Below are 19,030 nucleotides of genomic sequence, written 5' to 3'. Positions count from 1 at the left end.
CAAAAAGCACCCCCCTTCCTCGGCGGCACGGATCCCCCGGGGCAGCGTGGAGGGCTCTGCCTCGCCGGGAGGGTGCAAGGAGGAGCCTCCCCCGTCGCTCCGAGCTCGTTTGCGCCGATTTCGGCCACAGTCACCCACGTGGGAGCCCTCCTCAATAAAGAGATCACCCACGCTCTGCTGAGACAAGCCCTGATGTTGGGGGGGTCACCTCCAGGGTGCTCCCAGCCCCACAGAATCAATGGGGTTGGAAGAGCCCTCTGGGCTCATCGAGTCCAACCATTGCCCTGACACCACCATGGCAACTAGACCAGGGCACTAAGTGCCATGTCCAGTCTTCTCTTAAACCCATCCAGAGATGGTGACTCCACCACCTCCCTGGGCAGCCCCTTCCAATGGCTAATGACCCTTGCTGAGAAGAAATGCTTCCTAATGTCCAACCTGAACCTCCCCTGGCCAAGCTTGAGGCTGTGTCCTCTTGTCCTAGCTCTGGTTGCCTGGGAGAAGAGGCCGACTCCCACTGCGCTACAACCTCCCTTCAGGTAGTTGTAGACTGCACTAAGGTCACCTCTGAGCCTCCTCTTCTCCAGGCTAAACACCCCCAGCTCCCTCAGCCGTTCCTCGGAGGTCAGACCCTCCAGACCCTTCCCCAGCTTGATCGCCCTCCTCTGGTCTCGTCCCATCTCTCCAGTCAGCTGGAACTTCTCCAGTCAACCAGGCCCCATCCTTACCCCTCCAACCAACCACCGCAGGTTCTTGTGGGAAGGTTTAATGAGGGCGGCTCGTTACACCCTGTGCTTCAGGAAGAACTTGCCCCAGTAGCGTCCCTTGAGGTGCAGGTCGTAGGGGCTGAGGTACTTGCGCATCCCCAACATGTTGGCGGCGACGACGCGCTCGAAGGTCCAAGGGTTTTGGTTGTTGAGTCTCTTCTCCTCCTCCTCACGCCGCAGCTGCTCCAGCCCCTCGCGGCTCACGGCCGTGGCGGGGAAGGGCAGTTTCTTGGCGACTTGGGTGAGGAAAGGTTCCACCTCCCCGAACTCGCAGCGCCCGCCCACCTCCACCACCAGCCGCCCGCTCTTCACCGCCGTCACGTAGTGGTCGATGGGGCCTTTGCCGCCCCCCATGCGATGGCCCAGGCTCTTCTTCGTCACCGGTTTGGCGGGGGCCGGCACGCGCCACACGGCGAACATGGTTTTGGGGTCCATGCTGCGGCCGATGGTCAGGCGGATCATCTCGAAGTGACCCCAGTGCAGGTACCCACCCCCCAACGCCTGTGGGGTGGAGGGGGTGGGGGGGGGGAAGGACGGGGCAGCTGAGGGACCCGGCGCTGCTTTGGGTGGGGGTTCACCCCCCACGGGAGGGCGCAGCGCCAGGCAGGGGCTCAGGGGGGGCCCAATCCTGCCCCTTTCCCACCTCCTGCCCCCTCCCATCTCCTGCCCTGGCTCTGACTAAGAGGCTCAGGGGGTGCCCAATCTTGCCCCTTCCCCACCTCCTGCCCCCCTTTCCCACCTCCTACCCCCTCCCATCTCCCGCCCCCTCACCCCCCTTGCCCTGGCTCTGACTGAGGGGTTCAGGGGGGGCCCAATCCTGCCCCTTCCCCACCTCCTGCCCCCCTTCCCCACCTCCTGCCCCCTCCCCACCTCCTACCCCCCTTCCCCACCTCTCACCCCCTCCCCTCCTCCTATCCCCCCGCCCCACCTCCTGCCCCCCCTTCCCCACCTCCTGCCCTCCCTTCCCCACCTCTCACCCCCTCTCCTCCTCCTGCCCCCCCTTCCCCACCCCTTCCCCACTTCCTGCCCCCTCTCCACCTCCTGCCCCGTTTCCCCACCTCCTGCCCCCCTTCACCAGCTCCTGCCCCCCCTCCCCACCTCCTGCCCCCTCTCCACCTCCTGCCCCCTCCCCACCTCCTGCCCCCCTTCCCCACCTCCTGCCCCCCCTTCCCCACCTCCTGCCCCCTCACCCCCCTTGCCCTGGCTCTGACTGAGGGGTTCAGGGGGGGCCCAATCCTGCCCCTTCCCCACCTCCTGCCCCCCTTGCCCACCTCCTGCCCCTCATCCCCTCCTCCTGCCCCCCCTTCCCCACCTCCTGCACCTTCCCCACCTCCTGCCCCCTCTCCACCTCCTACCCCCCCCTTCTCCACCTCCTACCCCCCCCTTCCCCACCTCCTGCCCCACCCTCCCCACCTCCTGCCCCCTCTCCCCACCATCTGCCCCCCTTTCCCACCTCCTACCCCCCCTCCCCACCTCCTACCCCCCCTTCCCCACCTCCTGCCCCTTCCCTACCCCCCCTCCCCATCTCCTGCCCCCCTGCCCCGGTTGGGGGGCGCAGGGCCCCGTCCCCCTCACCAGGATCCCGTACTGTCCCTCGGTGAACTCGGTGGCCACCCGGGAGGGGCCGCGGATGTCACGGAGCCGCCGAGGCTCCCGCCTGACCTTGGGCACCGCGGGGACCTTGTCCATGAACTTCAGCTTCGTCCTCTCCGGGAAGGTGATACCTACCGGGGGACACGCGTGGGAGGGTCACCGGGTCCCCCCGGTGCAGGGCGGGGGGGTGCCTCCGCCATCCCCGTGGCGGGGGGGGGTGTCCCCTCGGGTGTCCCCCTTACCGCTGTAGTCCGGGGGCAGCACGTACTTCTTGAGACCCGCCCGGGGGACCACGACGGCGCCACCGGGACCTGGGGGGGGGGACACAGAGCGGGGCCTGATGCACCGGGGAGGGCCCCGCTTCCCGGGAGGTCCCGGTCCCCAACGCCTCCCGGTTAAGGCAGGACGCGATACCGGAGCCCTCCCCCCCGCTCCCCGGTTCGACCCGGGAGCGCTGCCCGGGCTGCCCTCACCTCCTCCCGCCGGGAACGGCCGCGGGAGCCGCCATCGCCACATCGCCGCCCCGCCGGAAGTTCCCCCAGGGCGCCGCCATGCGGCCGTGCGCCCGCCAGAGCCGTCCGGCGGGGGACACTTCCGGTTACGGTCCGTTTTTCCCCCTCCCCCCGGGAAACGTGGCGAGGAACTTTAGTTCCGGGGGAATCCACCCCCTCCACGCCGTCCCCCCCGGCCCCCCACCCCGTGCCGGTCCCCGCCGAGCAGCCCTCCCGCACCCGCCTCGGTGTCCCAAAGAGCCCCCCCCATGCCCCAACCCTCCCCCCAAGGCCTCGGCCCCATGGGGGGCTCCAGGCCCTGTGTCCCCCAAGGGGTGCGGGGGGGGGGGGGGGGTGTCTGCGAGGCACACGCAGGGTCTGTGCGACAAATGGCTCTTTATTGCCACCACGGTGGGGGCCCGGGGTCCCTCGGCGGCCTCAGTAGGTGCTGAAGATGGCCTGGATGTGCTCCCCGTCCCGCGGCTTGTAGGTGCCGACCCCTGCGGTGGAAGGACGGGGGTGAGGCCGGGGCGGCGTGGCCACCCCGTGCCCCCCACTCCTAGCCACCCACCTTCCTGCAGGGCCTCCCCGCCGCTGAGGAACTGCCAGTAGGTCCTGTCCTCTGCGTTGGCAGCCAGCCCGTGGATGGAGACCACCATGGGACCCCAGGACGTCTGCTTCGTCTGGAAGCTGCCGGGGAGGCGGGTGGGCTCGGGGCTCGGTGCGGAGATGCCACCGGCACCCCCCTCTCCCTGGCTCTCACCTAAAGATGTCCGGTTTCTCCTTCTCCGCAGCCTGCAGCACCTTGAGCAGCGTGGAGCCGCCGGGGACCTGCACCGAGGTGGTGTAGCTGAAGTGCCTTCCCTGCAGCTTGTTGATGATGGAGTAGTGCACCGTGATGGGGGCCGCTGGGAGGGGAGAGGGGCAGGGTGGGCGCCCGCCGCGGTGCCACAGGCTCTGGGGGTGCTCCGGGTGGGAGCAGCCGTACCTCTGTGAGCCCCGGTTGTGCCCAGCTTTGGGGACAGGGACGGCTGTAGGCTCGGGGGCGTGCGGGCGCTGGCCGCGCAGTCCAGGCCGGCCGCATCCAGGTAGGATCTGCCCACGAGGGCAGGCAGGACCTGGGCGATGGCCATGGGCTGGCGGTAGTCATGGCTGTACACCACGGAGAAGGCTTGGGCACAATCCCACACCCGTGGGGCGTAAAACTCCTCCGTGGCTCCCAGCGCCTGCGGAGGAGGAGGAGGAGGGAGGCGGCGTGAGCAGCCCCGGGAGCGGGGCTGGGTGGTCGTGGCACCGCAGCCCCCCCGCCCCGTACCTGCAGGGCCAGCCCCATGTCATAGATGTTCCCGATCATGCCGTCCCCCTCGTCCTGCTCGTCGAGGAAGCCGTTGGTCACCGCCGACAGGGCCTCCCAGAGCAGGTCCCGCACCTCACGGAGGTCTGTCTGCCCGTACGTGCACGCCAGCGCCAGCGCCGCCATGGCACGGGTGTCTGCGGGAGCCCGGCGTCACTGCCAAGCCCCCAGCGAGCGGAGGGGACACGGAGGGGGCTGAGGGGTCCCTTACCCACGGAGAGGTGGCTCTCGGGGCTCAGCACCTGCTTGGCCAGGACCACAGATGCCCCTTGGTAGCCACCCACCCCTGCCAGGCACAGGCCCAGGGCATCCAGGCTCACGCTGTACAGGGTGGTCTTTGGGATGCCCTCTGCCTCTGCAAAGCAAAGAGATGGGGGGTGGGCGTGGGGAGGGAGAGATGCCCACCCCGGGCACCCCGTGCCCTCCTGCCATACCCAGGCTGGCCATCTCCTCGTCCGTCCTCTGCTGCAGGACGCGGAGCAGGTCGAGGGTCTGCCCCAGGGCATGGACGCGCTGGGGGTCGTGGCAGGAGGAGAGGAGGGCGAGCACGTACAGAGCCACCTCTCCCGAGGTCATGTCTGCGGGGACGAGAGCCGGGGCGCGCCGTGGGCTGGCACGTGGCACCCCGGTGGGCACCGGGGTGGAGAGAGCCGGCGGTGCCAAGCCCACAGGACTGGGTGCCATAGCATGGGTGCACCCCCCACCCCTCCCTACCTTTCTGGGCTCTCTTCACAGCCTCCTCCTGTATCTCCTGGAGCAGCCACTTGCGGGTGGCCCCGCCGGTGGCCCCGGCCAGGTTCATGGCCAGCAGGACACTGGGGTTGGCCAGCTCGTCCTCCTTGACGGAGTCCTCCAGGCTCTGCAGCATCTCGGACACCAGCTGGTGTGGGGCGACTGGAAGGAGAGGGGCCGGGCACCCCGCTGGCACTCACGGCGGGACCTCACCGGGGTCCCCTCCCTGCAATGCCTCACCGCAGCGGTGGGCCACCATGCCGCCCGCCAGGGCCAGCAGGACCCCGAAAGCCAGGGCGAGCATCCCGAGGAGGAGAAGGGCCGCTCAGGCTGGCACAGTCCCGTTGTCACTCGTCTCTGGGCGTCCGCTCCGCTTTTAGCTACTCCTGGTGCCCTTCACCCGTCGTCTGGCTTCCTGCAGCCAGCCTGGCACTGCCAAGCGCCGCTTATCTGTGCGCCCAAGGGTGTCCCACGGAGCTGGGAGGGTCACAGCAGGGGATGGGCAGTGGTTTTCCGGTTGAGGTCACTGGAAATCGGTGAAATCCATTTGAGGGACCAGTCATACCAGTTCGATACCTGTGGGGCTGGGTGGGATTCAGCCCTGGAGGACAATGCCAACCCCAGGGGTGGCAGCAGGGGCTGGCGAGGGGCAAGTCCTGTCTAACTGGTTCCATATCCTGCTACCACAAAGCCTCGGGGACAGCAGGATGTTGTTTTACTGGATTTTAATAATAATAATTTTAATTTTTACTGCCCACCCCTGTCTGGGTGCCCCCGCTGTCACCCCTTCGCCTGCCTGCTGCCCCATGCCAGGATGGGGAGGGCAGGCTGGGGGTGAACCCTGTGCCCCCCTCGTCCCTGCACAGCCCGAGGGACAGGGGTCAGTGCCCTTCTGTGCCTCAGTTTCCCCAGAGTGGTCACTCTTGTCACCCTCCGTGTGGGGACCAGCCTGTTTTTGGGGTGAGGAGGGCAGCACACGGCCAGAGATCGACCCGCCACCTTCTCTGTCACCCCCCGGGCAGGGACAGGGAGAGGGACAGGGACAGGGGCCCTTGGTTTGCCCCATGGGAGGAGCAGAGCTCTGCAGAGACGAGCCCCAGGTGGGTGCGAGGGGCTGGGCATGGGGCTGCGGGGACCACCCACCCTCCCATTGGGAGAGCCACGGCCCCCTGACCTTGGCCCAGGTGTAAAAGCCATCAGTGGGGGCTGCCTCTCCTCTTCCTCCTCCTCTTTCCCCGTGATGAAGGCTCTCTGGAGAAGGTGGTTCGTGCTCTTTCTGGTGGCCACAGCCTGGGCACAGGATGCCCTGGGTAAGGGGCTGTTTGGGGGGGTCTTGGGGGGTCTGGCTGCCCTCCCTGGGGAGGGGGTGGTCTGGGGGTCCCCCATGAGCTGGCTCAGCCCTCCCTCTCCTCGCCCTGCTGCAGTCTCGGTGACATGTGGCCACACGTGGCTCTCCGTGGCGGTGCCAGCTGGCCTCCTGGGGAGCCGTGTGGCTAGTGGGGAGCTGACCCTAGGAGCTGGCTGCGGGGTGACCGCCGCTGACGGGGACAGGTACTGGCTGGAGCACCCGCTCGAGGGCTGCGGGACCACGCTGGAGGTGAGGAGCTGGGGTGAGGGTGTCCCCGAGGGTGGTTCTCCTCGGGGCAGGTGTGGGATGGAAGGAGGGGGACAATGACCCCCAGGGGAGGGTCAGCGTCGGGGCATCCTTGGCCATGAGCACCCAAGCCACGTGGGACACAGGCGTGGTGGGTCCTGCCATCGCTGTCACTGCACCCACATGTGGGGTGAGCTCCAGGGCTGGACCCCCAGGTCCTGCTGTCCCCCTGGCGTGGTCCCCATGGGGAGGCACCCCAGCAGCACCCATGGGGACAACCACCCTTCGTGCGAGGGTTAAAGTGAGCAGGGATGTTACCGAGGAGCTTTGTGGCTGGGGACAAGGAGGGGACACTTGCCCTGGGCCAGGTGACACCCCCAGCCCCACGTCTGCTCGTCTCCCCCAGCTCCTCCCCGACAGCATCCGCTACAGCAACATCCTCCACTACCGCCCCTCGCCCGGGGGGCCCGTGGCTCGTGCTGGCCCCTTCTCCCTCCCCGTGGACTGTCACTACCCCAGGTAAGCGGGGACCCCCGTGGAGCCCCACGTGCTCCCTGGGTGCCATCCAGGATGGGATCCTGGTCCTCCCACCCATCCTGGGCAAAGGGGTGCCCACTGGTGGGGACGTGGGCGCAGCGGTGCCCTGCGTGCCCCCCCGGGAGCCCGTCACCCCACTCAAGGACGCTCTGTGGGGCAGGACGGGCAGCGTTTCATCCGGGGCCATCCAACCCACCTGGGTCCCCTTTGGCTCCACCGTCGCTCACCGGAGACGCTGCGGCTCTGGGGCCGGCTGCGGGGGCCGGCGGCGGCGGCTGATCCACGGTAACGGAGGTGAGTGGGGACCCCCTGGGTGGGACCCACCACCCTACGGGGGGGCTGCCTGTGCCCAGCGGTGCCTGATGGCCTTCTCCTTGCAGGGCTCCTGGGGGAAGCCAGCGGCCACCTCGGTCCCCTGGGGCTGCTCTCGCCTCTGCCCACCTTGTCCCCGGGCCCCTCGGGGCACCCCACGGCGCCCACCACGGCACCGCCTCGACGCCCCTCCGTCCCCGTGGTGCGGGGGGAGAAGAGGGACTCGGGTGAGTGCCAGCTGCCCCCGGGTGCTGGGGGGTGGCCGGGGTGACCCCGCCGTCCCCCTCACCCCGCTGCCTCTCCCCGCAGGGCCGGCTGTCCCCGGCACCACGCTGGCCATGGTGGCCATGTGCTCCATCCTCGTCGCCGTGGGCACGGCCGGCTGCTACTGCTCGGTGCGGCGGCACCGGGCGGGGGGCTCCGGGGCGGCCCCGGGGGAGCCCCGTGCGGTGGCCATGGCCCCCACCGCAGCCAGGGGGGCCACCGCCGGGACCCCCCCTGCTCCTGCAGCCCCTGCCAGCGTGTGAGCCTCCTTGTTTTAGCAATAAACCCGTGGCAGAAAAGCTGTGTGGGGGTCAGTGTGGGGAGGGGGCTGTGGAGATGGGGGGTGGGACATGTCCCCAGTGTCTCCCTGTACCACAAAGGGTCCCACTGGGGTGCTGCTGGACAGCCCCCACTGCCCACCGTGGGGTGGGAAGGAGGGTTGGGTGCCCCAAACTGGGGAGGGGCATCTCCTGGGGACCCCCTTGGCTGGACCCCCCCAAACCATGACCCTGGGTCCAAAGCCACCGCAGCAGAGAGCGGTTGGCTGATGTGGGGGGGGGACACGATGGTGACAGGACCAGCTTGATGTCCCCTCCTGCAGCCAGGGACCAGCCTGGGGAAGGGGTGCCCAGGGGCTCTGCTCCCCACGACTTGGGGGGCTCCTGTGTCCTGGTTGGGGGGCAGCCCCCCAGCCCTGCTCTCTGCGGGGAAGGGGCGTTTCATCCCTAATGGCCCTTGGTGGATCTTTCTTCCAGGAACTCGCTGCAAAAAGCTTTTATCTTTATTTATTTCTATTTATTTTTCCCCTCCTGTAACCACAGGCTTGTGCTGGGGGGGGGACACACACAGCTGGGGGGTCTGGGGCACCCCGTTCTCCTCATCTCCCATCCATGTGGGTTGGGGTCTGAGCATCTTTCCCCCTGGGACCCCTTCCCTGAATTGGGGAGGGGGGGGCACCACCCAGCAGCCCCCCCCCCCGCCCCATACAGCTGGGGTGGTTTTAGGGGGGGGGTCACCCTAAAAGGAGGGGGCAGTGGGGACCACCCGTGGGTCTTGGGGACCACGCGTGGGCTGGGCGGTGGCTCGGGGTGGGGGGGGGATGCTGCAGCCTCTGACATCAGCTGTGCAGAGCCAATGGGTGCTCAGGGAGGGGAGGGGGCGGTGGCCCCGGTGGGGACCGGGCTGCTCCAGGGGCTTGGAGGGAGGAGGAGGAGGCGGTGGGGGGCAGCGGGGACCCCCTCCCCCCCCGCCTCCATGCCGGGGATGGGGAGCCTGCGGCTGGGCAGCCGGGCGGTGATGTACACGGCGGAGACCCTGCCCAAGGGCAAGAACCGAGTGATGGGGGTGAGTCTGGGGGGGGGGGGTGGCTTATGGGGGGGGTGGTACCCCTGAGAAATCCCCCCCTTGCCCCATCCCTGGGGGTTTCTGCCCCTGCTGCTGATGCTGCAGCCCCTGGGGGGGCTGGGGGATGGGGGGTACCCCGAGTTGGTGCCACTCTCGCCCTGCCCCATCCCACAGACCATCCAGATCATGACGGGCTTCATGCACATCGGCTTCGGGATCGTCCTCACCATGCTCACCAACGTCTACACCTCCGTCTTCGTCATCGGCGAGATCCCCTTCCTGGGCGGCGTGTCCGTGCGTAACGGGGGGCTGGGGGGGGGGGATGCCCACACAGGAGGGGTGCCCACCCGGGAGAGATGCCCACCGGGGGTCCCAGGGACTGAGGACAGGGGGTTCTGTAAAGCTCAAGGCCTCCCGATGCCCCACGGGGATCTCCATGCCCCCGTGGGTGATGCTGGGGGGGTGTTCGGTGCCCCAGGGGTGTGGGGTGCTCGGGGTGATGGCGGTGGCTGACTGTGTCCCCCCCCTCTCTCCAGTTCATCATCTCAGGCTGCCTCTCCATCGGAGCGGAGAAGAGCCCCACGGAGTGTGCGGTGAGTGTCCCCGGGGGTCCCCACCGCTGGAGGAGGGGGGTGGGAGCAGCTCAACCCTGGGGTGAAGCCCGCTAGGGCAAAGCCACGTTGGGGGCTTGTGCCAGGGCTATTTCTGGGAAGGAGAGAAGAAAACAACCCCAAAGGTGGCTGGTCCCCCATGGCTTTGGGTGTCCCCACGGGCTTTAGGGTCTGCCACCGTCCCCAAAGCCTCTCCGTGCCCGCAGGTGAAGGGCAGCCAGACCATGAACGTCATCAGCGCCATCTTCGCTCTCCTGGGCATCGTCTCCTTCATCGTAGACCTCAACCTCAACGGGCTTTACCGCTCCAGCTTCGACTGCTACAACCAGCTCGTCCTGGTAAGCGGGGACACAGCCACCACCCCCTGCCACCCTCCTCTTTGGGACCAGCTTTGGGACCTCCCTTGTCCCCTTCTCCATCCCCACCGAGAGCTGGTGTGGTGCCTGATGGTGCCTCAGCCCTTCCTGGGGTGAGGTGGGGGGCTTTGCCAGGCTCCTCTGCGGGGTTCAGCCCCATGGTGGGGCTGAGCCGTGGGGTTTCCTCCTCCTGGGTGCTGCTGACGGGCTTTTCCCCCCTCCTGGAGCTCGCAGGGAATGGGATTTCCATCGTGCTGCTCATCTTCACCATCCTCGAGTTCTGCATCGCCGTGGCCACCGCCAACTTCTGGTGCCGGGCCACCCGCCTCAGCTCCAATGAGGTATGGTGGGGGGGTGAAGGGCAGCTGGGCTGAGCCCTGGGTGAACCCCCAGCATCATCCCCCCCTCTCTGCTCTCCCCCAGGCCATGCTGATCGCACCCAGCACCACGCGGGTGGACCTGGCCGTGCCACCCCCTGACCTGCCCCAGCCGCCCAGCTACACCGAGGTGATCACCGACCCCAAGGACCAGCCCAGCTAGAAGCGGAGCCAGGGCCGGGCTGACTCCTGGGGGCAGCGTCCCACCTCCCCCCTGCATGACCCACCTCCTCCGAGGGACAGCATGGCACCCCCGTCCCCAGGGAGCACCCTGGCACCTCCGCCGCGCTGCTCCAGGCATGGGTGGGCATGGGCGGCGGAGGAGAGGCTGGAGAGACTCCAGAGACCCCACAGCTGAGTCCTGTCCCCCTTCCCCCCCCAGAAGCAGCAGCTCTTGGGTTTCCTGGCCACCCCGATGTCCTCGGGGCCAGCACCTCGTTAGACAGCGGCGTGGGGTCCTGCCCCCCGCTCCCAAAACCATCCCCAGGCATCTCCCCGTGCCCAGGGCTACGGCACCCTCCTCCTGCCACGCTGCAGGCTGCGACGTGCTGGTACCCCCTCCCCAAAGCCACCGAGCCCCCCAGATTTGCCCCCTCCTTGCCCAACTCCCCCACGCTCGGTCTCAAAGAGGGGCTCTTTGCCTTGCTGGTTGCTTTGGCGATGGGGCTTCTCCGGGGTGGCGGGGGGGTGAATTTTGGGGCTTCACAGGGTGGCAGGGGGGTGAATTTTGGGGCTTCATGGGGTGTTTCTGCACGTAAACACCCAGTTGGCTGCTGGGGGTCGTTCGTGGCGGGGTTCAGGATGCCCTTGAGGGCTGGTGGCCACGTAGCAGGGAGCTTCTAGAGCCCCCAGGAGCCATGTGGGTCGCCGGAGCTTCTACCTCGGCTCGTATCCTGTTGGCTTTATTTTATCTTTGAAATAAACGCTCCGTCCGGGTCTTATCTCCTTATTTTTGGGGGATTTCTCAACACTGGAGCTGCAAATGTCCCCCCCCCCACCCCACAAAGCTGCTGTCAGGCTTCAGCGGAGGGTCCTGTGCCCATCACCCTCCTCTGGCCCCGCTGGAGCTGGTCCCCCTGGTACCTGCTCCCCCCCCCAAGGCAATCTGCTGCCCTAAATCCCCCCCCCTGTTATGTACACAACTATATTTAGCGCTGCTGGAGCAGCTGCTCAGCCGGCGGCGACGGCAGTGACGGCAGCAGCTCCGGGTTCCCACCGCAGCCGAGGAGCTGCCCCGGGGCTGGGGCTGCTCTGGGGGGGGTGACACGGGGACGCCCGCGATGGGAACGGGGACGAGTTGCCCCTGAACCTCACCCCGTGCTGCAGCCCCTCAAAAATAACCCATTTTGGGGGGCAGGAAGTGAGAGCAAAGGGTTCTTGGCCCATTTTTTACCAGCAAAGAGGTTTGTGGGTTCCTGATGAGCTCGTTAGTGACTTCCCTCCTTAATCACCCTGAAGAGGGGGAGATGCTGGAGGAGCTAATGAGGAGCAAGGGTTGTTTAATGAGCTGCTGGGGGTGAGGAAGGAGAGCCTGGTGCTGATTTTTGGAGGGGTGGGAGCACCCTCATGGGCTGCTGGTGCCCTGAGAGGGGGGATCTCTACCTGTGCTTGCTCCCTGGGGCATCCCCCCACTCTTTGGGGCCAGTGTCTGCCCCCAAACCTCACCCCCAGCCCCAAAACAGGGTCAGGGAGCACCGGTTTGACCCATCTCTTGAGTTTTGGGTCGAGTTCAATGTTGTTTTTCTTGTTTCAACAGCTGCCCCTGCCCTGACAGCGCTCGTGCTGCTCAGCCAAAGCCTCATGGATTATTCACTCGCTGTCAGTTATTTCTGTTCCCAGCTCTGAAAAAATAATGAGCCAGTTAGGTAGGAAAAGCCCCAGGGACCGGGGGGGAGCGGGATGAAGCAGCTCTCTCCACTCACCCCGCGTTCACAGCCCATTACAGCTCCTCACCCTCCCGTCCCTCCTCTCCCAGGAGCTTCTCCAGCCCCACGGGGGTCACCACAAAGCCCTGCCACCCCCCCATAACCAGGCTGGCGGGTCCCTCTGCCTTTGCCCAGCGTGGTGGTCCCTCCTGGCTCATTCTCCACCAGCATCAGGCTCTTATTTCCCCCTAGAGCATCCCACTGCCCCGTGCCGCAGGAATAAGTGTTTTAAGGCTCCATGGAAACGTGTTTCTTTTCTATACTTCTATGAATTTGCCACCCTGAAACCTCCTGGGGAGGTGTGGGTGCCTCTCAGGGCTGGGGACAGCGGGTGGCAGGGACCACAGAGGGGTTGGGGACCCGGCGGGGTGATGGGGAGGGACCCACGTGGTGCTGGTGAGACAGGAAGGTGGTAGCGAGGGCAGGAGAAATGCTGGGGCAAAGGCTGGCAGTGCTGGTGAGGATGGGTCCCCTCCTGAGCCCACCGTGGTGGTGACAGTGGCAGAATTTGTCCCATGGGCTCCTGGCCGCATCCTGATTGCGGGGGCTGAGCTAGGGGGGATGTCTGCTTCCCCTCGCAGCATCCCCAGTAAAGCAGAGGGCAGGGGGAGGGTGCAGCTCTGGGGAGAGGGTCAGGGTGGGAAGGGGGTTGGGGACACGTGCCCGGGGAGCGTCACCAGCCCCAAGTCACCCCAGCAGCAGCTCAGTCCCACCGCTGGGATGGAGCAATCCTGCTTCTCCCACCGGGATGGGGCTGGAGAGACCTTCTTGGGGCAGAGTGTCCTCACCCCGGGAACCCTGTGGTGCATCAGGGAAGCCTCAGAGATGTGCTGGAGCTTCTCTGCAGCATCAGGAGCGTTACCAGGAGTGAAGGGATCAAACACAGGCAACCAGCGACAGGACAAGAGGACACAGCCTCAAGCTTGGCCAGGGGAGGGTCAGGTTGGACATTAGGAAGCATTTCTTCTCAGCAAGGGTCATTAGCCATTGGAAGGGGCTGCCCAGGGAGGTGGGGGAGTCACCATCTCTGGAGGGGTTTAAGAAAAGCCTGGACATGGCACTTAGTGCCCTGGGCTAGTTGCCATGGTGGTGTCAGGGCAATGGTTGGACTCGATGAGCCCAGAGGGCTCTTCCAACCTCATTGATTCGGTGATTCTGTGACCCTGCCTGATTCACTCCTGCCCAAAAGCCTTTTGGGGGGTTTGAACCCCCTTGTTCGAGGGGTTTCACAGCACCTCCACCCTCCCTGCCTGCCTCTGCCCCAGGATGGACACCTTGGTGTTTACCACCCTCGGTGGAGGTTCCCTCTATGGGTTTTTGGGACACGCAGAGGGGACAACGTAGCCCACAGCCCTGGATTACAGAGCAGCGTGTTAATCTGTGGTGACAACAGAAGGGCTGGCATCAGAAAAGCACGCAGACAAGCCAGCTGCTTTGTTTTTAAAAGAAGAAAAAACCCAAAAACCCTGAAACCTGCCCCAGAAAATGTGGCTTTCTCATTCCAGCATCACAACAGCCCTGTGAGAACCAGAAACACTTGGAGGCAAAGCAAAACGTTGATTTTTTTGGTATTTTTATGAGGATATAAAGTTTTTCACAGGAAGCAGCAACTTTCTGCTAGCAGCATTTCTATTTTCTTTGGGAAAAAATAACCACCACGAGGCTTTTGGGGTTGGAAAGAGGACTTGTGCTTCCACCAGGCTTGTAAACTTGTCCTGACCCCCCCCCAAACCTCAGCGCCCCGTCCCCCCTGTGACATCCTAAGGGACGTGGGGCTGTTGTTGGAGCCATCGACGGAGTCGTTGGGTGTATTTGTCCTCCTCCAGCCGTGCCAAAAGCCCCCCCGTGGCTCTGGGGGCAGCCGTCTCGCCCGGCCCCGGCGCTGAGCTCCCTCCTGGAGATTTATTAATCAGCAAAGAAAAGATTTCCAGCTGTCAGGAGAGCAAAACTCCGCTTAAAGAAATTTAAAACCCACGGAACGCGTCGGATATATCAGCGAAGCCAGAAATTCCTGCGAATAAAGGGCTGGAAGGCTCCACCGCCGGGGCTCACCGCTTCCCCGCATCTGCTCCAGCCCAGACGTTGCAAAGCTTCACCTCCTCTGGCATCTGCTTCCAAAATAAACCGTTAACATCCTACCTTGGGCTCCTGCCATCCCCAGCTGGCCCTGGCTTTATTTAGCAAGGGGAAAAGCGCTTTCTCCACGGATGCTTTGCTTGGAAAAGGGGTTTTTTTCACCCAAGGCGGCTGTCGAGGCGAGGGCAGTCACGGCTGTTGCTGGGTGAAGCGTCAGGAATGCTTTAAGGAAGCTGAAAAAGTGGATTTGGGAGGAAATCCCCCCGTGTCAGGCCAGGAACACAAGCCCTTGCTTATGCTGGAGGCTGTGGAAAGGGCTAAGGAGGGGATCCCAACGTTTCCACGGGTGCTAAAGTTGTTCCTCACCCCAGCGTGCTGCAACGAGACCATGGGGGTGTCCAGAGAGGTGGTTCTCCCTCCACAGAGACACATTGACGAGTTACCAGGAGAAATTAAAGGCTAAGAGGTATCGGGAGGGTGATGAACATGGTTGAATCTCATCCACGTCCGTGTTTGTCCTGGAAAGCTGCAGCCACCAGTTGGGGCCCTTTCCAAGGCCAAGGGCTCGCTCCCACGCTGGGGCTGCGGGATGGGGGTCCTGGGGTGGAGATGCTCTTGGCCAGCCAGGTCTTTGTCCTCCCAGCTCTGATTTAAGCTGGTTTGGTGGGAGTTCCCCCAGCTACGTGGGCCAGCTTCACTCCAGCACCTCCAGAGCCAAGGATGTGGCCGTGCTGCTGGTCCCTCTGCGCTCCCCAGGAGACGTGGCCATGACCTACAGCCTGTGCCCAGGTTTGGTGCCACCCATCCCCTGGGACAGGGCTGGGGATCGCACCCCACCGCTGGCCCCAGCGCTGGAAGCCTCTGCCGAGCTCTGGAGGCGACGTGTGTCCAAAGCAGGTGTCTCAGCTCCCTCTAGGGCCAAGGGAAAGGAAAAGGCACTTCCAGAAATTGCTCTACCTGCTCCTACAATTCTCCACTGGAACTGGGCTGCGGAGGGTCCCATCCCTCCCTGGGGCTGTGGTGAGAGGCTCAGGGAGAGACAGGGCTGATGGGGACGTGCTGCTGGAACCCTCTACCCAAATGTTGCTGTCCCACCAAGGAACCACGCAGCCTCCAAGGAAGGAAAAAGCCCAAGCAGGGTCCCAGAGCCATGTCCACCAGCCCTGTGCTCTCCCGCTCGCTCCCCGAACCAGACCAGACCATGTCCGGGTCTCATGGGTGAAGGTTTGTCCTTCATCCCCTTCTGCCCAGCAGCTTTGTTCTTGTGTGGTGCCAGAGCTCTCCAGCACAGGGGAGGATGAGGATGAGAGGGATCAGCACCCAGTGTCCCACCCCACACCCACTGAACGTCCAGGGAACCCAGGGGGGTCCTCACAAACCACTGTGGAGGACCCCAGCCCTCCTGGCTAGCAGATGGGGATGGTGGCCACGAAGGAAATAGATGTTTTCCGGCAGACCTGGAGCGTGGTGGCCGGCGGAGGGAGGAAGGGGCCTCCGAGCTCGCCCCTCGGGAGCTCCTCGCCATGTGTGGTGGCTCCGTTCCCAGGCTGAGCTCTCATTTCCTAACGGAAACAACCGCAGCTCCTTCCCCTTCAGCTCCGGCCGGGCCCACGCCGGAGCCAGAATCCCAGAATCAACCAGGTTGGAAGAGACCTCAGGGATCATCGAGTCCAACCATTGCCCTGACACCACCATGGCAACTAGACCAGGGCACTAAGTGCCATGGCCAGGCTTTTCTTAAACCCCTCCAGAGATGGTGACTCCACCACCTCCCTGGGCAGCCCCTTCCAATGGCTAATGACCCTTGCTGAGAAGAAATGCTTCCTAATGTCCAACCTGACCCTCCCCTGGCCAAGCTTGAGGCTGTGTCCTTTTGTCCTATCGCTGGTTGCCCGGGAGAAGAGGCCGACTCCCACTGCGCTACAACCTCCCTTCAGGTAGTTGTAGACTGCACTAAGGTCACCTCGGAGCCTCCTCTTCTCCAGGCTAAACACCCCCAGCTCCCTCAGCCGTTCCTCGGAGGTCAGACCCTCCAGACCCTTCCCCAGCTTGGTCGCCCTCCTCTGCACTCGCTCCAACACCTCAACATCTCTCTTGCAGTGCAGGGCCCAGAACTGGACACAGGATTCAAGGTGTGATTGTGGCGACGATGCCCACAACCAGGGATGGAGAGGACTCGCCCAAGACTGCACAGGGGGTGGAATCTCCCCCTCGGAGGGGATGCCCACCTCGGGCTCACAAAGCCCCTCTCCCTGCCTCCATCCCCATCCACCTCATGGGCACATGCGGGGTTTTCGCCAGCCTCTCTCCCCTCCACTGGCAAAGCCACCTCGTTGAGCAAGAGGGGCCTGACGAGAATTTCCATGAACAAACTTCCTGCGGGGAGCAAAGGGCAGCGGGATCGCGGCCCTGCCCGACCACCATCGCCCGGGGAGGTTCAGACAGCGAAGGGACCGTGGGGAGGAGGAGGAGGAGGGCAAGCCCGGGCTGAAGGAGGTACCTGGGAGGGGCAAGGTGTGGGACATCCTTGTAAGAGGACATCAGTGCTTCTTGTGTCACCGCTCCCGTGTGCTGGTCCCTGGGCAGGGTGGGAGCTGCTCTGGTCCTTCCCCGGCTCCCCAGCCCCGCTCTGCCCACAGGCCATGGCAGCCACCACCGTGGCCGACTCCGGGGGCGTGAGGATCATCACGGAGGTCATCCCGGCCACAGACCCCCGAGCAGCCCAGCTGGCCTCCAGCTCCAGGCCACCGGCAGCCACCGTGTCGTTTCAAGTCAGAGGCTTCAGAAAGGCTCAGCCCAAGGCGCTGGGGGTGAGACGCGGCGTCCCGGGGGGACGGGGCACCTCGGGGGCAAAGTGGGGGCTGAGTATCCTCAGGGACTGTCCTGCTTGAGGTCCTCCTTGGGGCAGAGGTGACGTTTGGGACCGGCTCACGGTGCTGTGCTGAGTGCCAGCACACCCAGCTGACCCCAGTCCCGTCTTGGCACCGCGGGGTGCAGCCAGGACACGGTGTGACAGCGGGATCGGGGTGGGACACAGTTTACAGCAAGATCCATCCTTTGCTGGTGGTGGTAGACTGGCAGTGCTTTGGGGTGAGAGTGACCTGGGGAGGGGGGGATCCCTCTCCCCCATCCTTCCCCAGACCATCCACATCTTCACGGGGATCATCCACATCTGCTTCGGGATCATCCTGACGGTGTCGGAGCACGGGAGCCCGTCCCTCCCGGTGGCCAGCGGGGTCCTCTTCTGGCTCGGGCTCCTGGTAAGCGGGGACACGCCTGATTTGGGGCCAGATCCCCTTGTCACCAGGGGGATCTTTTACGCCCACATCTTGTGGCTGTCCCCTCTGGGGATGGAGGGGGTGTGCGGAGATGGGTGCTGGGGAGGGGTGCCTTGCTGCTGACGCTCTCCCTTCTCTGTTTTCGGAGCAGCTCGTGGTCTCAGGCTCTCTGCTAGTGGAAAGCGAGAAAAGAGACAACATCTTGCTGGTAAGGGGGTCCCCCACGGCCAGGCTGGCAGGGACAAAGCATCCCCCCGTTGTTTCCAGCGGCAGGACCCCCCCGCAGCCAGGATTCACCTCGCAGGGTCCACGGCGAGGCACCCAGGGCTTGTCTGACCCTCGGGAGGTGCCCAGCTCTCTCCCTGTCAGCCAGAGGGTGGGCAACCCTTCACGCTTCAGGGCTCCACAAGACGCTCGGGGCCTGGAGGAGCAAGTCTGGGATGATGTGGGGGAGAAAGGTGTCATGGAGGGTGGTTGTCCTGGGTGGCTTCTCCACGAGTATATTCAGTAATCCAGCTTGGAGATGTCCCTGCTTAGACAGCTCCAATAGAAAGCCCCAAGTGGCCTCTCCCTCGGCTCTGTGGCACCTCGTGGGGGTCTCTGGCAGGAGCAGGAGGGACAGAGCGGCCGATGGCTGACGCAAGGTGACCCTCACAGGTGAAAACCTGCTGCGTGGTCAACGTGGGGGTCATCCTGAGCACGCTGGTGGCCACTCTCGTCCACACCACGGCCATCACTCGCGATGTCCCCGGCTGCGAGACCACCACGTTGTACCAGCTGAAACCCGAGTGGTGCTCCAACGCCGAGAACAAGGTAGGGCCTTGGGGGGACGAGGGTCGTCGCCAGCGACCGGGACCCACCGGCCCCTTCCGCTCTCCTCCTCGCAGATGCTGAGCAACGGGCTGGATTCCATCTTCGTCATCTTCTGCCTCCTGGAGTTCTGCGTGGCGGTGGCGGCCCTGGCCTTTGGCTACGACGCCATCAAGCAGCACAACTACACGCGCATGGTGAGGGGGACGGGGACGGGTGGCCTTGTCACAGTCCAGAGCCCTGGGGACACCTGGGGTGCTGGTTCGGGTGTTTCAGGGTGGCATTGCCCACCCCCTTCTCTCCTCTGAGGGGCCGGTGTCCCACAGGGGGGTCTCTCTGCGTGACCCCAAAAGCAGAATTTCCCCCTTTTTCCTCTCCCAGGCGCTGTAGCCGTGGCCGTCCCCTACTACGAAGCACCGCACGCCCCAGCCCCGCTGCAGCCGAGGTGCCGGAGCCCCAGGGGACCCTCCCTGGTGTCGGCCAGAGCCCAAGACCCTCCGCGCCCCCCGGGCCTGGCCCCGGCCAGGCGACCGCTTGCCCTCTCTGGGTTTGCCCCCCAATAAAGGCCTCTCCCCCCTCCCAGCCCAGGCCACGCGTCTCTCCGGGGCT

At 65.1% G+C, this 19,030-nt stretch overlaps 5 protein-coding genes across 5 annotated transcripts; 3 read left to right on the top strand and 2 right to left on the bottom strand.

Annotated features, from left to right (window-relative positions):
- Positions 1 to 750: 750 nt before the first annotated feature.
- On the bottom strand, positions 751 to 2,919 carry MRPL16 (mitochondrial ribosomal protein L16). The gene is made up of 4 exons (XM_068397997.1): positions 2,834 to 2,919; positions 2,603 to 2,671; positions 2,343 to 2,491; positions 751 to 1,268 (listed from the first exon to the last, which is right to left on the bottom strand). The coding sequence occupies exons 1-4, from the start codon at positions 2,874 to 2,876 to the stop codon at positions 783 to 785; spliced, it is 747 nt and encodes a 248-aa protein (XP_068254098.1). The 5' UTR covers positions 2,877 to 2,919; the 3' UTR covers positions 751 to 782.
- A 333-nt stretch (positions 2,920 to 3,252) lies between these two features.
- Positions 3,253 to 5,241, bottom strand: CBLIF (cobalamin binding intrinsic factor). The gene is made up of 9 exons (XM_068399851.1): positions 5,178 to 5,241; positions 4,920 to 5,099; positions 4,640 to 4,783; positions 4,417 to 4,560; positions 4,167 to 4,342; positions 3,840 to 4,077; positions 3,615 to 3,759; positions 3,423 to 3,541; positions 3,253 to 3,351 (listed from the first exon to the last, which is right to left on the bottom strand). The coding sequence occupies exons 1-9, from the start codon at positions 5,239 to 5,241 to the stop codon at positions 3,290 to 3,292; spliced, it is 1,272 nt and encodes a 423-aa protein (XP_068255952.1). The 3' UTR covers positions 3,253 to 3,289.
- A 936-nt stretch (positions 5,242 to 6,177) lies between these two features.
- On the top strand, positions 6,178 to 7,907 carry LOC137662855 (uncharacterized). The gene is made up of 6 exons (XM_068399577.1): positions 6,178 to 6,247; positions 6,362 to 6,534; positions 6,938 to 7,050; positions 7,229 to 7,362; positions 7,449 to 7,607; positions 7,690 to 7,907. The coding sequence occupies exons 1-6, from the start codon at positions 6,178 to 6,180 to the stop codon at positions 7,905 to 7,907; spliced, it is 867 nt and encodes a 288-aa protein (XP_068255678.1).
- Positions 7,908 to 8,875: 968 nt separating this feature from the next.
- Positions 8,876 to 10,938, top strand: LOC137663006 (membrane-spanning 4-domains subfamily A member 15-like). Its single transcript, XM_068399819.1, has 6 exons — positions 8,876 to 8,988; positions 9,163 to 9,282; positions 9,525 to 9,581; positions 9,806 to 9,937; positions 10,183 to 10,296; positions 10,379 to 10,938. Exons 1-6 carry the CDS (start codon positions 8,899 to 8,901, stop codon positions 10,493 to 10,495), a joined length of 630 nt encoding a protein of 209 aa, XP_068255920.1. The 5' UTR covers positions 8,876 to 8,898; the 3' UTR covers positions 10,496 to 10,938.
- Positions 10,939 to 16,772: 5,834 nt separating this feature from the next.
- On the top strand, positions 16,773 to 18,947 carry LOC137663104 (membrane-spanning 4-domains subfamily A member 15-like). The gene is made up of 7 exons (XM_068399976.1): positions 16,773 to 16,829; positions 16,973 to 17,143; positions 17,474 to 17,593; positions 17,763 to 17,819; positions 18,269 to 18,424; positions 18,499 to 18,618; positions 18,803 to 18,947. Exons 2-7 carry the CDS (start codon positions 16,976 to 16,978, stop codon positions 18,809 to 18,811), a joined length of 630 nt encoding a protein of 209 aa, XP_068256077.1. The 5' UTR covers positions 16,773 to 16,829; positions 16,973 to 16,975; the 3' UTR covers positions 18,812 to 18,947.
- Positions 18,948 to 19,030: the final 83 nt, after the last annotated feature.

Source organism: Nyctibius grandis, chromosome 4, assembly GCF_013368605.1.
Source record: "Nyctibius grandis isolate bNycGra1 chromosome 4, bNycGra1.pri, whole genome shotgun sequence".
Lineage (NCBI taxonomy): Eukaryota > Metazoa > Chordata > Aves > Nyctibiiformes > Nyctibiidae > Nyctibius > Nyctibius grandis.
Note: the sequence above shows the minus strand (reverse complement) of the source record. Positions and strands in the feature narration are given on the sequence as shown.